Source organism: Homalodisca vitripennis, chromosome 3 (assembly GCF_021130785.1).
Source record: "Homalodisca vitripennis isolate AUS2020 chromosome 3, UT_GWSS_2.1, whole genome shotgun sequence".
Lineage (NCBI taxonomy): Eukaryota > Metazoa > Arthropoda > Insecta > Hemiptera > Cicadellidae > Homalodisca > Homalodisca vitripennis.
The window spans coordinates 127,497,753-127,513,647 of record NC_060209.1 but is presented as its reverse complement, the minus strand read 5'-3'; the positions used below and the strand labels follow the sequence as shown (position 1 = coordinate 127,513,647).

At 29.6% G+C, this 15,895-nt stretch overlaps 1 protein-coding gene across 1 annotated transcript in view; it reads left to right on the top strand.

Annotated features, from left to right (window-relative positions):
• The window catches only part of LOC124357498 (fat-like cadherin-related tumor suppressor homolog), a 107,479-nt gene extending 97,748 nt beyond the window's left edge, over nucleotides 1-9,731 (top strand). The window contains exons 36-43 of the mRNA XM_046809351.1: nucleotides 2,938-3,189; nucleotides 3,919-4,250; nucleotides 4,338-4,488; nucleotides 5,319-5,529; nucleotides 6,565-6,784; nucleotides 7,704-7,791; nucleotides 8,710-8,812; nucleotides 8,950-9,731. Coding sequence (XP_046665307.1) covers nucleotides 2,938-3,189; nucleotides 3,919-4,250; nucleotides 4,338-4,488; nucleotides 5,319-5,529; nucleotides 6,565-6,784; nucleotides 7,704-7,791; nucleotides 8,710-8,812; nucleotides 8,950-9,068 — 1,476 coding nt within the window. The 3' untranslated portion in view covers nucleotides 9,069-9,731. The remainder of the gene's footprint in view (nucleotides 1-2,937; nucleotides 3,190-3,918; nucleotides 4,251-4,337; nucleotides 4,489-5,318; nucleotides 5,530-6,564; nucleotides 6,785-7,703; nucleotides 7,792-8,709; nucleotides 8,813-8,949) is intronic.
• Nucleotides 9,732-15,895: the final 6,164 nt, after the last annotated feature.

Genomic DNA, 15,895 nt, shown 5'->3' with positions numbered 1-15,895 from the left:
ATTTTATGGTTTAATAATGTAATTTCCACATTGAGTTTTATGGACCATTCATCTACGTTATACTTTTGCAAGTTCGATTTGTGCCGAGATCGTTCTAACATGGGACAGTAAATTTGAAAGACTAAACAGGGGCAAATATCCGGAAATACGCAAGGACTGAACGGTTCACATATTAAATAGAACCTATAAGCCAAAGCGGCAGTTCATTGCCAGGAGAACGGAAATCGCATTTAAGCTCCTGAATGTTTGTTGTCGTGGAAAACAGCACAAAGGCGGGCAAAGAGCCAGCTGTTTCTGGTTCAGAGTATTCATTGAGCCGACGCAAAGGGTCGTCCCCTGGTGATGGATAAAGAATACTGCAAAGAATTACGAGCCACTCGTGTGTTCTAATTATCTACCCTCTATACTTTAAATATATCCCACAACTCTTCCCAACATATATATATTATCTAGTTATATTAATAGTGCATTATTATAGATTTAATATGTATTACTTATAAGTATGAGATCAGAAATGAATCTGCTCTACTGTCTTAACTTTTTAATTTCAGGAAATATTAAATCCCCTTCCGGTATCAGTAATAAAGTTACTATAAGTTGCACGTCCTGTTTATATTAACAGTTATTGGGTTTATCTTTCCCTCATTAAAAAATAAGGCAACTGTAAATATTTCATCGGAAAAAAGTTTTATTTTATTTACGGATGTAATTTCCAACCATCGAATGGGAGTTGATAAGTATATGAAGTTTTTAAGTTGGTTTGAGGGCAATGATAAGCCTTTAATCGTTTAATGGATAGCATGGTAATAAACATCGTTAATTACAAATATTTAAAGGCTCAATATTTAAATTTTTATTCAGAAATTTAAAAATTTTAGAAATAAACTATATAAACCTTTACAATTTAAACAACATTATTCTATATAAAAGCTTACAACACGTTTTTATGAATTAAAAGTTTCACCAAACTGAATAGTTTTCTAAATTATGTAAACTAATACCATTATGAAGGTAAATTAGGAAACTGATAGGTGTTAAAAGAGCATAGCTTATGCATTACAGTTTTAAGTTTGATTGTATTTACTTAAAAACGATCGTTTTTTATTATTTTATAGAATAGTATTTCTGTTAATAAATCCTACATTTCCAATTGACATCATAGTTTTAAATTCTTACGATATATTAAAATTTTAGGGCAATTATAATTTATGTAAATGATCGAAGAACTCTAAAACAATTTATGTTTTGGTTTATTATGCCTTATATATAAAATTAAATTATATATTCATTGTACAATTTAGCATCTACATTATCATCATTTTAAAAGGTGTCAAGTAAATATAATTTTTTTAATCGCTAAACTTTTCTGGTACAAAAAATAACATAGTAAATAGTTAATACGATAACCATTATGAGTTGGAGTTGGTTTTCTCTAAAAGGATGTTTTACGCTATATATTAAGCAATAGGATTTTAAATCTATGCATATTACAAGGAATAAAACAACAAATATTTAATATGTATTTTACAGCTATATATAACCGTCATAAATCGTAGAGCACTTATTTTAAAGATTAATATCAACCCATTTGCGTATTATAGACAATAATTATTGTAATTAAATCAATTACTATTAATTAATTATTTACAAATCGAAGCGTTTTATTTAATGACCTGTTGTCCAACATCAAGGGAAGATCTTAATGGTCAATAGTCGGTAAAAAAAAAACTATTTATAACATATCTGAAATGAGCATTTTAATCCGTTTGATACGAAGTAATTATTTGCTTTAACCTATCTATCAATTATTCTTTTTATCAAATCTTTTAACTGCCAAAACATTGAAATATTAAGGGACATAAAACTGCTTAAGTATAACAGATATTTTTTTAATAGTGTGGTGTTACGTTTTTATTTGTTTTGGAACAGACAAGATATGTTACAGATTAACCAGCTGCCATTTCAAAAATTTATATTGATTGATTGATACTGTCTACCAAACCTATCCTAAACCTAGCGAGAACAATTTATTATTATTATAGCTTTTGTTTTTTATTACTCTAAAAACATTATACATAGACCATTTTAGAAATTACGTCAAAACAACTTAAAGCATTAAACTACTCTGTAAATATCCTGAAGATTCTGAAAATCTATATCATATTGATGCCCAATTCATAATAAATTATTTATTTTCGCACTCAAACCTGCTGTCAACAGAATTTAAAGAGAATTGCAGAAGTTTTCACAAACAGTTTTATATTTTAAAATCTGTTCATGCTTTATTTTTACTATTATATCATAATATTCTGCAAAACATTAGCAGAAATATTGCATTAACGTGAATGGTCACCATTGTGAAACTTTTAATGTAAGGCTTGTGTACAATGTAGATGCTAACATACGAAGATTATTTAGAATAAACCAAATATTTAAAAATAATTAGGAATTTGGTCGAAAAAGATTATTGCAATAGATAAATTTGTGTAAAACTTACAATAAATAGTTAACAATTTAGGATTTTGAGTTACCTTAATATCTAGGAATTTTAAAATAAAATTAATTAATTTTTTTAAATGTTTAATACTTTAAAAAATGTTACTGATAAAGCACGTAGTTCTGTGTATATTGAGACGATTCCATTTCAATAACAAATATATTTATTTCGAGAAAAATTCAGTGCAACATCCTAATATGTCTCTGATTTTATCACTAAAGAAACTGCAAAATTGACTTATAACTGTTTATCTACTTATTAGCTAAATTTAATTTTTGTATTTAAAACAATGAAATAAATTTTTTACTCTTTAAGTATTAGTCTCCTCTTAGCTGATTATAAGTAACTATGGGTAAATCTAGTTATATTCCCAGAAAGCCCTAAATAGATGTATAGATTAATCGTGGTTAGAATTTAACCATGAAGCTATGTTGTTCCAGGAAGACAAGCCAGCTGGTTGGGCAGTCAGCCAACTAGTTGTAACAGATGCTGATATTTTCCCAAACGCCGCCCCCTTCATATTCGAGATACTATACGACGACTCGGGAGGAAAGTTCCGCATCGACTCCAAAGGAGTTCTCCAAACACTAACTCAATTTAGCCTGCAATCAAAGGACACGTTCCACCTCCAAGTTAGAGTTTACGACAACGGCTCGCCACCCTTGTACTCTGACTCTTGGATTACAATCAAGGTTCGTGACTGAGTTAAAGCACTTCTTTATTAAACATTCCCTGATCTATCAGTCCATCAACAAAATATTATTTTATTACTTAATCGGTTCCTCGCTAGAACTAATACGAAAATAGGAAAGTATTTTAATCAATGATTTAACACGACGTGTTGCTTTGAAAAAACAATATATATTGTGTATGAACCTATAGAGTTTGTGGAACATTTTCATCAAATTTATCGACATTGTTTTAATTTAAGGTATTAATTAAATTTGATTAAAATATCATAATTACTTTCATTGGTTGTATTTATGAACCAGAATTAAATTTAATAGTTGTTTACCAGTTCTTGCAAAGCAAACTAATCTATGTGTGTTTGTAAACTTTGAACATTAAATTGATGATACATTATTATTTTGAAGGATAATTTATACAGGATAGGAATGCATCTACATCGGTAACAACGAGTTCGATAATGGACGTTTTCTGAGCCATTACGTAGCCTAACTATCCGTAGGATATCTCGAGAACGATTTTATCTGAAGAAAAGTGCAGTTTGTATTTAACTTTATTTCTACATGGACAGGAATGAGTCCCAGAAGGTGCATGTCCATTTATAGGATTTTACGTAGTATATTAAGTGATTAATGTCTATCACTTAATAGACTAGCATATTTTCTGCAGTATATTTATATGCAGTATTAGTATTTATTTTTCATAAGGAATGAGTAGAGTACTTTTCTTTGCAGATCATAGAAGAGTCCAAGTACTCACCTGAAGTGAAACCTCTATACGTGACGGTTGTATCATATGAGGACCGTTGGGCAGGAGGAGAGTTAGGTCAGATTATTGCCTCAGACCGAGATCCGTACGATGTCCTCAGTTATGAGCTGCTGCCGTCATCTTCGCTCTTCTCCATCGATCCCCAATTGGGCATCATCGAGGCGTCTTCCGGTCTGGACGCGGGTCGCTACACTCTGAACGTTTCCGTGAGCGACGGCAAGCTCAATCGTCAGGTTCAAGTGAACGTCTCCGTCCTGCCACTGTGGGAGGAAAACCTACAGCATGCAGTCAGTCTAAGGTGAGATGGAGTGATTCAGCTATGATAAAAATCATATTGGTTTTCATTAGCGATTTTAAAACAATTATTTAACGCAAATGGTTGCAGGTTGATTGGAATATCATCGGAGAACTTTCTGTTAAACGAAATACAAATCTTGAAGAAGACCATAGAAAATATTCTGTTCAGAAATGTTTCAATTGTGTCCGTTCAGAAGACTACTGCCAAATATCTAGATGTTCTTCTCATTGTGATGGGGGTGAGTATTGTTTTAATACACTTTTATTTACAAAATCAATTAATAATCTTTTTTTATTTTAAATTGAAATAAATTGTATATTCACCATTTCGGATTTTCTATCTGCGCCGGTAGAACTTTAAATTATTTGTAGTAAATGCTCTTGAAGAAACAGAACAAACCCATTTTCAGATTATTATTAATCTTCCCGAATATCCAAGCCATGACCTAACTCTGTATTAGATTGCCGCAGCCTTATCCCTATGGTACGTTGGAGAGTTTTTGTTGGAAGTTTACATTTTTCGTTCACGTTTCATGTTTGATTTCAGCATAGCTAGTTAAATGAATTTAAATAAATGTTGTACTTAAAACTCGTCTTATTAGCAAGAAAATGTATATCCCTGAAAATATTTGTGTTTAATATTTACAAACTGTTTGTGATGTAACAGTTTAATAACCTATTGTAATTTAATTGTTATTATAGTTTAACTTTGATATAAGCAATTCACTATTAAAATTTTAAGATTATATCATAATTTCCAAAATAAAAACTTTAACAAAAATTTTGAATTAAGCAGATAACAAAACATTTGCGAAATTAAGTTATACTGCTTTATTTATTTTATATTTCAACAGTACTGCCTGTGGATACTAACGATGTTCTTGGTTTTCATACTTTAATATTGTACTCTTTTGAAACACTTCCCAAAATACTGCACATTCAGAAAAATCAGAATAATATTATATATGAGTAGTTATACCTTTACGTGGTTTTATTCCTATGCAGCATAACAATACTATTACGACACGTGTGTTTTAAAAGACTACTAATAAAATATTTCCTTGTGTAGGGCATTGACTTGGCAACCGTAGAGGAAATCCTTCAATCTGTAGGTTTGAAGACTGCAGCACCTCCCTGCAAATGTCAGAACGGCGCCAAGTGTCGCCAGAGAGTACAGGTGGAGGCAAGCAAGCAAACTAGAATAGTCACCAACTCCTCAGTGTTCATTGCGCCTGCGTATTCAGCCACAGTTTATTGCGCTTGTGCCTTAGGATTCACAGGTATGTTCGTAAGTTCTGATTTATATAAGTAATAATATACCGAATTAATATTATTTTGAACAATCAATTTTTATTCGTTTTGTGGCGTTGTAAGAATCGAATTTAGTTCTATTTCAATAGCCAGGTCTAAAATGCACTTTAATAATCTGTGTATAGCTTTACCTCTCTTGATCTATGATTACGGGTTTTACGTTGGGTTAGTTCATTGGTGTTTTGTGTTGAAAACTGGTATATTTAAAATTTTGAATATACATTTAACATATCAGAGCACGAGAAAGCTAAGCATGAAGCAAAAGGCTGTTGAAAGCAGAAAAGTTGAGGAAAGCATCCACGCCATTCCATCATAAAATTGTTTATTTTTACAAATACCTTTATTGCTATCAGTGGTAAAATATTTACTATTAATGCATTTAATTCTACAAGATAAAGAATGCATCTTTCAACTTTTTAATAATACTGACGACATCAGAACACTTCTAAAAATTCCGATGGGTTTGAAAATAGGAAATTCTAAAACTAATTCAGAAAAAAGTAACGTGAAAAGAATCCGTATTTATTTATATAATTTACAGCATAACTGGATTTTTAATGTTATATTATTTATTATCTTCTGTATGTGTATTTAGGTTTTTACATTAAATTAAGGATCCTTATGGGTAACTAAGTGTAGTTTTTTATTCACCTTTTCCATTTCAAAATACAATTCACTATCTAGTAAGTTTATATGTTAAAGAAAACACGTATACGGTATATAATTAAAGTAATTTATTAATCTAGTTACATTGACATTGATTTGTTATTATATAGTGTACAATGACAATATCAAGTAAATTAAAAAATATTAGCTGCCGGATTAAATTTATTTTAACAGTTCGGTGTTTTAGTTTAACATATTATCACTGTTAAACTAAATATATAATTATATTGTCTTTTCACTGTGGTATATTGTAGTAAATTAAGTATTAATTATACATTTTTCGGTTTCAATTGGAATTTCAATCTATAACATAGTAAGAAGGGCCATATCTTAACAAGGTGACCTCTGCGAGGACAACCTGCACGTCTCAGACTGTGTATGCTCCGGACCCCAGACATGTCACAACCCACCGTGTGTGGCGCCATCTTGCTCTAACAACCACTCGTGTTTTCCGCCCAACATGTCCACTAGTCAGCCCATTACCTCTGAGGAATTAATTGGGATCGCGGCCACTGCCATTGCCGTTACCTTCGCTGTGGCACTCTTCGTTATTTACAGGTAACTTTATTCATATTTCTTGGTGATACCACATCCGGTATTATATAAACACGTCATACAAAAAAATATTTTTGTAACGGTTATGTACGCTTAGTGAGTTATTTCACATTATCCACTCATTTACTATATTTTTGAAATGAATTTAAATAGAATCAGTGCTCAAACTGTAACCCTACATGTTTCTCCGCTAATTCAGAGAAAGTCCATTAACCTCTGTTACTTATTCACTAAAACTTCACATTTAGAATACAAGTACTAATGTGTTACTTATAGCGTCTCTTTATATTGTATATTCCGATTTGAAACAATTAAGATTCCATTGTTGTAGTTGCGTTCATAATTTGAAATTTATGAAAAGAAACCAGTATTATTAATTGACCAATAACCTAATCTTATCCTATTATAGGACTAGTAAATATAATTTATAAAAGCATTCATGATACAAAGACGCAAACTAAGGGGCGTATATAACCAGCCTAAATTATTATGTATTTTTGTAATTGGAATATACATAATATACAATTTAATATACATGATTTTAACAAATAGACAGTATATTATGTATGTACAGTATTATATAAGTGATCATGCAAGTAGAACAAACAAGTATTATTTATATTGTTAATGTCATAAACTTAATTTTTCCAAAATATAATAAAAATATTCTCTTTTATGATTATGAGTCTTTTGAATTGCACAAAAGAATGTATTATTACATTATTACAATCCGATATATATATATACATGAACTCTGATACATAATATCAAATTCAATTGTAACGTGCTTTAATCCAATTCGCGTGGGGAATAAACAATGAGTTTTGGAACAGGTTTATGAAGTTTAAACTTGTAGACAGGGAGACTTGCAGACACATACTGTATGCCAAAAGGGCTGTATTAATCAGAGCTGCGGTTATAGGAGATGTTACGGGCAGCTGAACGAGGCCAAACAAGGGAGAGGCCACATCAAACAACCTGGGGCCCTAGACAAGCTCGACATCACACAGGTAGTAGTGATTAAACTTGACTTACACAATTCATTGTTCTCTGTTGGTATCCATTTAAAATCTTATAAATACAATAGACGCTCTATACGACTTCTTGGTTTACCAGAAAAAAACGCAATTGAATGTATTGAATATGTACTGAAATTTGCACAATTATTTAATTTACACATATTGAAAAACATTTAACAGGAATATACAAAAAACTGTAGATACATACGTGAATATTGCAACATAAAAATTGCTGGTTATTGATTCCAATTTAGATGTAGATTTGCTAAATACTTTGCCCTGAAGTTATCTAACGCAAATATTATACGAGACGTAAAGCTACTAAAAATCTGCGACAAAATATTTCAAGGTGGCCATAGAACTGCTTATTTCGAAAACTAACAATTTTGCTGGAGCTTTCATACTATTACAATAATAAATTATATATACTATTTATATTAATAGAGAATAGTATTTGTGACCATTTATTAGCGTTGAGTCACAAAACAATGTAGTAAAACGTTAATGAATTTGAAAAAATTGTTTTACTAAGGCACTTTTAACCCTTAGCCTTAATTTGAAAGTGGAGGCTCTAATGCGTAAACAGCAACAAATTATAATGCGAATTTATTAACTAGCATTTGATAAATATTTGACAATATTCTTCTATAATAACATTAATTACAAGTACAAGTAGTACCCTCTGAATGTAAAATTTAAACGAGTATATATATATATATATATATATATATATATATATATACTGGCCACGCACGCTATCTATGTTAACTAGTCACAATTAAATAATATAGACTCAATCCTAATCGAACAAACATTTGTATTTAGATTATATATCATTATACATTTATACATGTACGCAAAACAATGTGATATATAGAATAATTACAATTGCATTAATGTTTCTGTCAGATCTCTGGGTCGTATTGTCAGCAGGACATTTTGGCTGGAATTTCCCTTAACAGCCTTCCTCGCTCCCGTGCACAGAGTAACATTACTCTCGACGTCATTGCAGGTATTGAAACACGTGGGAAAATCATAATAAATTATATATTAAACTAACATTACAGTTTATATAGCTATTTTTAGGATTATGTAGTCAAAATAATCATATTATTTTATAGCAAGATCATTATAATATTTCGGTTACAGGAGAGGAGCAAGCCGTCACGACAACTTCGCTTCAGCGAGACGACGATGTAGAGAGCTACGGCTTCCCGAGCCATCGACATCCCACAATACCTGACCTGCAGACCTTCCAAGTGTCATAGCGCTCAACCTTGCTCTCTGTGACTGCTCATTTGGCTCAAATTTATTACCTGATGAAGCCTCAAAGAGCACATTGTAATTATTTATACCACTTAAAATCTTTTATTAAAATATTGTTTTGGTATTTTTTGATATTATTAAAGTCATAAAGAATATTACTTTAGTATGCTGGCCAATCTTTTATACACAAACATCATAATTTTATATTGTAACATCTATAACATTATGCATATTAAAAGGTTATAATTTATTCAATATATTTTTAAAATGTGACATTGTTATCAACTTCTGCGGATAGAAGTATTACATTGTGGTATTTAAACATTATATTTTTGCGCAATGTATGTAAAACTCAAGAAGAAATATCAACTTCTATAAATGCAGTATAATATAAATTATAATTTAATGTATATTAGTTATTAAAGATATTTTGTTTCATGTGTAGTCAGCTTTATTGATTTCAAGCAGCGACTTATAATGAGTTAAAATTAGTTTAACCTTTGAATTGTGTTTAATTTTATTTACTAAACTATTGCTACGTTGTGGTTTATACAGATTTTATACAATGTTGTATATGAGAAATGATATGCAGTACCTCTAAGCGAATTATTTTTGTATTGATGTAAATACGAAAACCTATGAGATTTGTAAAATAAACTTTCGTACAAGAATACTTAGTCATATTTTCTTATCCCTACATCAAGTTCAAAACACTGTTATTGGCATGATAAACCTCTGTTTTATTAAGCAGTTTTTGATTATAACGTACTGTGGCATCAAATCTCGCTTATCATCTACAAACCTATCTCTCCTTCTTTTATCAATTGCTGTTAATGACAAATGAAATGTTATTTCAGCCTTTATATCTTACCTCAATACAATAAAGTAAAAATTGAAATACTTTTCTTAGCCATTTTAGACCCGATGCTCATATTGATACCATTCGCATAGGAAAAACTAAATTTTGCTATGTTGCACATTTAATTTTGGGTTATTATTATGATATTTTTTTTATGAAACTAGGAGTATGCTACAGTATTGGACTTGTGTCTGCTGTTGTACGGAAATTACGTATGGTAACAAGTCAGTCATACCTACCGCCTGGAGGGGATACAGAAGTATGTTGTACCTTGTATTGAAACCAAGTTGAAATGTGGTTACTCATCTGCACTAGATGTGGTTTTATTACGTTGTTTATTCTTTGAATTTTCAGTCTCTGATTGACGGATGAAAAATGCATTTTTTGTAATGTTTTACAAAAACCTTAAGAGTCAAAGATATTGCCCCTATCTCGTTAACTTAAACATTACAAAGTTTTGCTCTTACGTACAGACTTGACCATGTATGTAGTCATCAGTGCTGAGATAACAATGTCTGACACTTTAGTTTCCCTTAGTTTAATCGTAATGGTAACTCTGATGAGGATAAAAAAACATCTAGAAACAAAGGTTGACATAACCACAACAAAAAAGCAAAAATACTTGAAACCATGTGGTTATTAAATTATTGCTCGGTAATGTAATAAGTTTTTCATTGCTAACATCACCATGGTCGAAGTTGAAATTCTTGAATGCCGTTTATAGGTCAGGGGAGAGAGGAGGTAGTAGTTCCAAAATTTATGACTGCACTACAGCAGACAGCACATTGCATGATTTGAATTACTGAGGCAATTTTGTTAATAAACAGTTCAGTCCAACTGTTATCTCTATCATTACAGCAGTTATGCATCTACAAATACAAATTTCTCTGGAGGTTCAAAAATGTTACAATTACAACCAGTATGTTAATTAGAAAGCCTTATAAAATCGTCACCATATGAACTAAACTAGAATCTGATCGAAAGGTATTTCAATCGTGGCCCAAAATAATTATTCGCAAAGGTCAATGTAGAGTTGGGAAACGAATACTCTTTACAAAATAGATTTACATTTCTTTTGAACCCTTCAGTACATTATTCTTGGTTCTTGTGAATATTTTAATATTTATAGATACACGTCTGTTCATAAAACCGACTAATGTGGATGCCTTATTTATATTAATTCTCCGATAAAACGGAATATCCAATGATTCAACAAAATGAAGCAAAAGACGTAACACAGGTGAATACGCAGGCGGCGGGATTGCCGTTTTTATTGTTTCACGTTAAAATCAAAGATTCAAAGATGTTATGAATCTATGCACTACTCACTACTTGTTGAGTAGTCTTTTTGACTACTCAACAAGTAATCACAAATAAATAAATAAAAATATATATGTATTTATATGTATATATATAATTTATACAGACAGGCAGAATATCCTTCGTTTTTTTTATCGCAAAATCAATATTTTATTCCTTGTGTGTAGAGGAACTCGTATACCAGTTTGTAAGTTTCGATGAATTTCCTGTCAAGAACTAACGCACAGACGGTCGGGAAGACAGAATAAAAAAGTACCATTTTTAAGAAGGTTGTGTTGTTCCTTAATAATAAAGGTAAACATAATTATTTGCGTACTCAGATCATATTTTTAATGGGATGCGATAGTTCTAATCTTAAGTAACAAACTACTATGGAAATTGGAAAATGTCACGAAAATAATATAGTGGACGTCGTTTAACTTTTGCACTTTTAACAATTCTCAACATAAAAAGAACAGATTTTCCATTTTTCTTTTTTTCGCCCATTAATTTATTTCTCTAAAATGTGTCTAAGCTGCCATTACTTAATATTTAGTGTATGTAAGTGTATGTTTTGTATATGGATAGTTACTGTTAAATAATAGTGTATGCACACGGTCAGTTTAGGGAACATGATCTAAAGTTATTGCTGCACTTGTCCACTACACTACAAATATCGTGTCACTTCTAATTTGATAAGAGCAGTTAATTATTCTTAAATTTTTCTTGTTTTTTCATTTTCAAGATTAAAGTTACTTATTATTTTTACCTCTAAAATTATTACTCTAATTCAAATCATATTTGTAATTGTTCCGTTTTCACATTTAACGTATTCATGTTGCTTAAAAAAGAGAAGATTCCTTGTCGATTTCAGCAAAAAATAACTAGTCAGCAAATAAATCGATCGGTAATTTTATAAGCTTGAACAGGAAAGACGATGTCATCTTAACTCTTGGCCAATCTTATCTATAGTTTTCTAAAAAAGAATGAATATAATACGGTGATCTAAAAGCTATACAGGTATACTACTCTTATGTCCATGAAAAGATGTTTATATAAAAGCTCTACTCTACTAAGCTCTAAATTGTTTTACCCTATATTCTGACATACCCTTTTACAATACAGTTGTTTAAGGAAACCTATTGCTAATTTTAACGTCCATTTTCATCCAGAATATTAAATAAAATATTAAAAGCCTTCTCAGATATTACTCTTGAGATACAATGTATATTCACTCTTCCACACTGTGAAGGAAATATGTCACTTCCGTGACGGTCTCTCTATATATACAAGTACACTCTCTTTGCCTCGAGGTATCTCCAGCTAAACTGTATTATATTTGGTAATTGAATTTTAGAGAACCTTTTACCTCTCCTTTTATGTTGGAGGAATACATTTTACTCTTACTCTTACTAATGGACAAAATGAACCTAGTTAGAAGTTTGATAGTCATCTTACTTCTCTGTAATAAGTTATTACCACCATCTACAGACTAATTTAATATTATATTTGTATATATATATATATATATATATATATCGTCAATTTAAACATACATATTTTATAACATATATATATATATAAAAGATTTACCTGTACAAGTCTACCTCAATAAGAATAACTATATTGTCTAAGTACTATGTTGAAAGGATTGGTTTATTTATCTCCCCTTTAATAAAAATAGTTTATGATGAATTCAAATCGACATATAAAAATTTATATCTAATTCGATGAAATTAGCAATTACTACATACAACAACTTTGTTACAATTGTAACATCTTGTACATTTTAAATGTAAAACTGTGCACAATACGAAAAATATACAGTTTACACTCTTATCAAGAGAAATTGTATTATTTAAGTATATACAAAATACTGAGTTTTATGAGACCCATAAGCCAAAACAATAAATGACGGAATTCAGTAATAAAAATATTACAAAACACTGGTTCAACATCTTTTCGTATTACATAATTAAAACATTATAAAAACGAACTTCTTTTTTGTAAATGTCATAATAGCAAACGCAACTAGTTTAATTTCACCACCATGTAAATACTTTACTCATTACAGTTTGTATAAATAATAATTTGTGCAGTGTAATGTGTAATGCCCTGGTTTTAATATTATTTGCCACGTTAACATTATTTTTAGCAGAAATGCTAATTAATTTTTTTAGGTATGTTTTATACCTAATAAAATTGTAAAACATATTTGTGTGTACTTGCAGCCCCTAAGAGGTACGGTATTGTTTAGAAACTTACATTTAAGTATATTTAGTGTAATAATGCGAGCCTATATTGAAAGGATAACACGTGCTACGACCTGTGAAAATTAACATATTTAGGAAGATTATAATGTTCCGTTAGTTCAAAGGCTTAATTCAAAGTAAAATCGTTGAATACATACTAATCAAAACGGGAATATGAATGAACCAAATTTACTGTATTTATATCAGAATACATTGCAATTGGTTTAATTACGTTATACCATAACTGATAAACCGTGTTTATTCCATACAATGCAAAATGTAGGCTACATTATTCATTTCTTAAATAGAATAGTTGATTTAAAGAATTGTGGTTTTTACTATACCATCTCATATAATTGTCCAAAATCTATGCAACCTAATTATTAATGTATTAACTAAATATTTGTCTTTCTTACAAATTTGTGTTGTATGACTTTTTATTGTATAGCAATTACTTTTCAATGTCTTATAATGTTTCACAATAGTTAAACTTGTAAGCTTATAAAACAATGCATAAATATTGTTTTATATTATACAATAAACTGATATTCTGATATCAACTGATATTCTTCGTAGCATAAACGTTGTGAAAATCATCCCTAAAAACTATTAATGCATCTTCAATTTGATATTAACAAATTTCATCTCCAAATACAATGTATCTTTACTGCAACCTAAAGTAATATATGTAATATAATTACAAATTTTAGGTATGTCTTGTGCAGTTTTAAACATATTTTTATTTATTAAAAGAAGTAACGTATAGAACAATTTTCAAAATCAATATAATAATCATAAAAATGAAATAAATACTGATAGAACTTTATTATTCTTTTACATAATATGTATGAAAGGTTCCTAAGCCAGTTCAATCTGATTAAAAGTCTACGTTGTTGGCTGGTTCCCTACTACTTTAAAATGTTTATTTTTCCAACGCTGGATGAAGAATAAAAATAAAAATAAATTTAATACACTTTTAAGGACGCTTATTAAATCTGTTTTTATTTATTTCTGTGTGCAAACGGGACATACATTTTTACATTATGTATGTGAAAGATATGTAGAGAGATTAAAGATGAGATAAAGAGAGATGTGCCCTTTACTTACAAAGATCAAATCTTGTTAAGACAAATTTGTTAAAAAACACACCTTAAATTACATTCCTATGAAATTTTAATTTCTTCAATGTTAAAAATACGCTACTTGCACTTTTTATCATGTTACCATTTTAAAATTAATCAAATTTTCTTGTACATCCGGGTTTATTTAGTCCTGGTAACAAAATATACTTAAATTCCTAATTTTATCTATCGTGAACTAATATAAACATTTTAAAAATAAACACTTTCAGTGTGCGCTATATTAATGGGCTGTGAAAATATTATTCCAATCATACTAAGAAGTTAAAATTTCATTAGCGTATTTTTTAGTTTACATGCCAGTCAGAAATTTAAGCCTTACGTTTTCTTTTTATAAATGTTATGTTTGATATCAAACGTTAATTTATGGTTTGTGTACCCTTTTTTTGTAAACTCTTCATTTCAACTACTAAACGGTGAAGAGAAAAAATGTATTTACCTTAAAAAATACTTTGTAAAAAGTGTTACTCAATTAGTCTAAAATATTATATAATCATATCTATCCTTTTGGTGTAAACCTTCTGAATTTCTTGAGAAAAGTATAAGAGAAAAGTATTATTTTCAAAAATATTATTATTAATATTCTTAGAGATTTTAAAAAACACTTGTAGGTATTAATGGCTACATATTTTGAATAATTTTTATTTTCAGACAAAGCATTAAAATTGAAATACTTTATCATAGACCCAATCATCATTGCTGCTACCACTGAAAGTTACTTTATTTTCTATATTTTAATATATTTTATTTTCTTAATCGATACATGGCAAATTCTTTTATTTAGAAAGTTCTTATCTCAAAAATTAAAGTATCGTTGGGAGATTGTGCCAGTAATTACTAGCTTAATAAGAATTGTCGAATAACTTATAATACAAAAACTGAAATTATGTCTGAAAATTCCATACGTTTATTGAATTTTACAACACCAATACTGTCCTTTTCATTAAAAAATGAAACGGGAAGTTTCTAAACAAAAATTTTAAATAATAGTTATAACCGGTTCAAAGAAAAATTATATTTTTATTTATAGGATCATTGGATATAATTCACATTTTTTATTTTAAGAGCATATTAAACTTAATATTTAAGTGTAAATTAAAGTTATGCAAAGTGCGGTATTCTTTCCTGAGCTAAAAATAAAGTAAATGTTTTAAATTAATTAGCCTTGAGTTGCCAACGACACGTAATGGGACTAAGCTAATTATGCCCGTTACGTGGGTAAACACAGACGTGTTGAGCAAACTAGGCCTTATGAATTATGTCCATATTTGGAATAACAC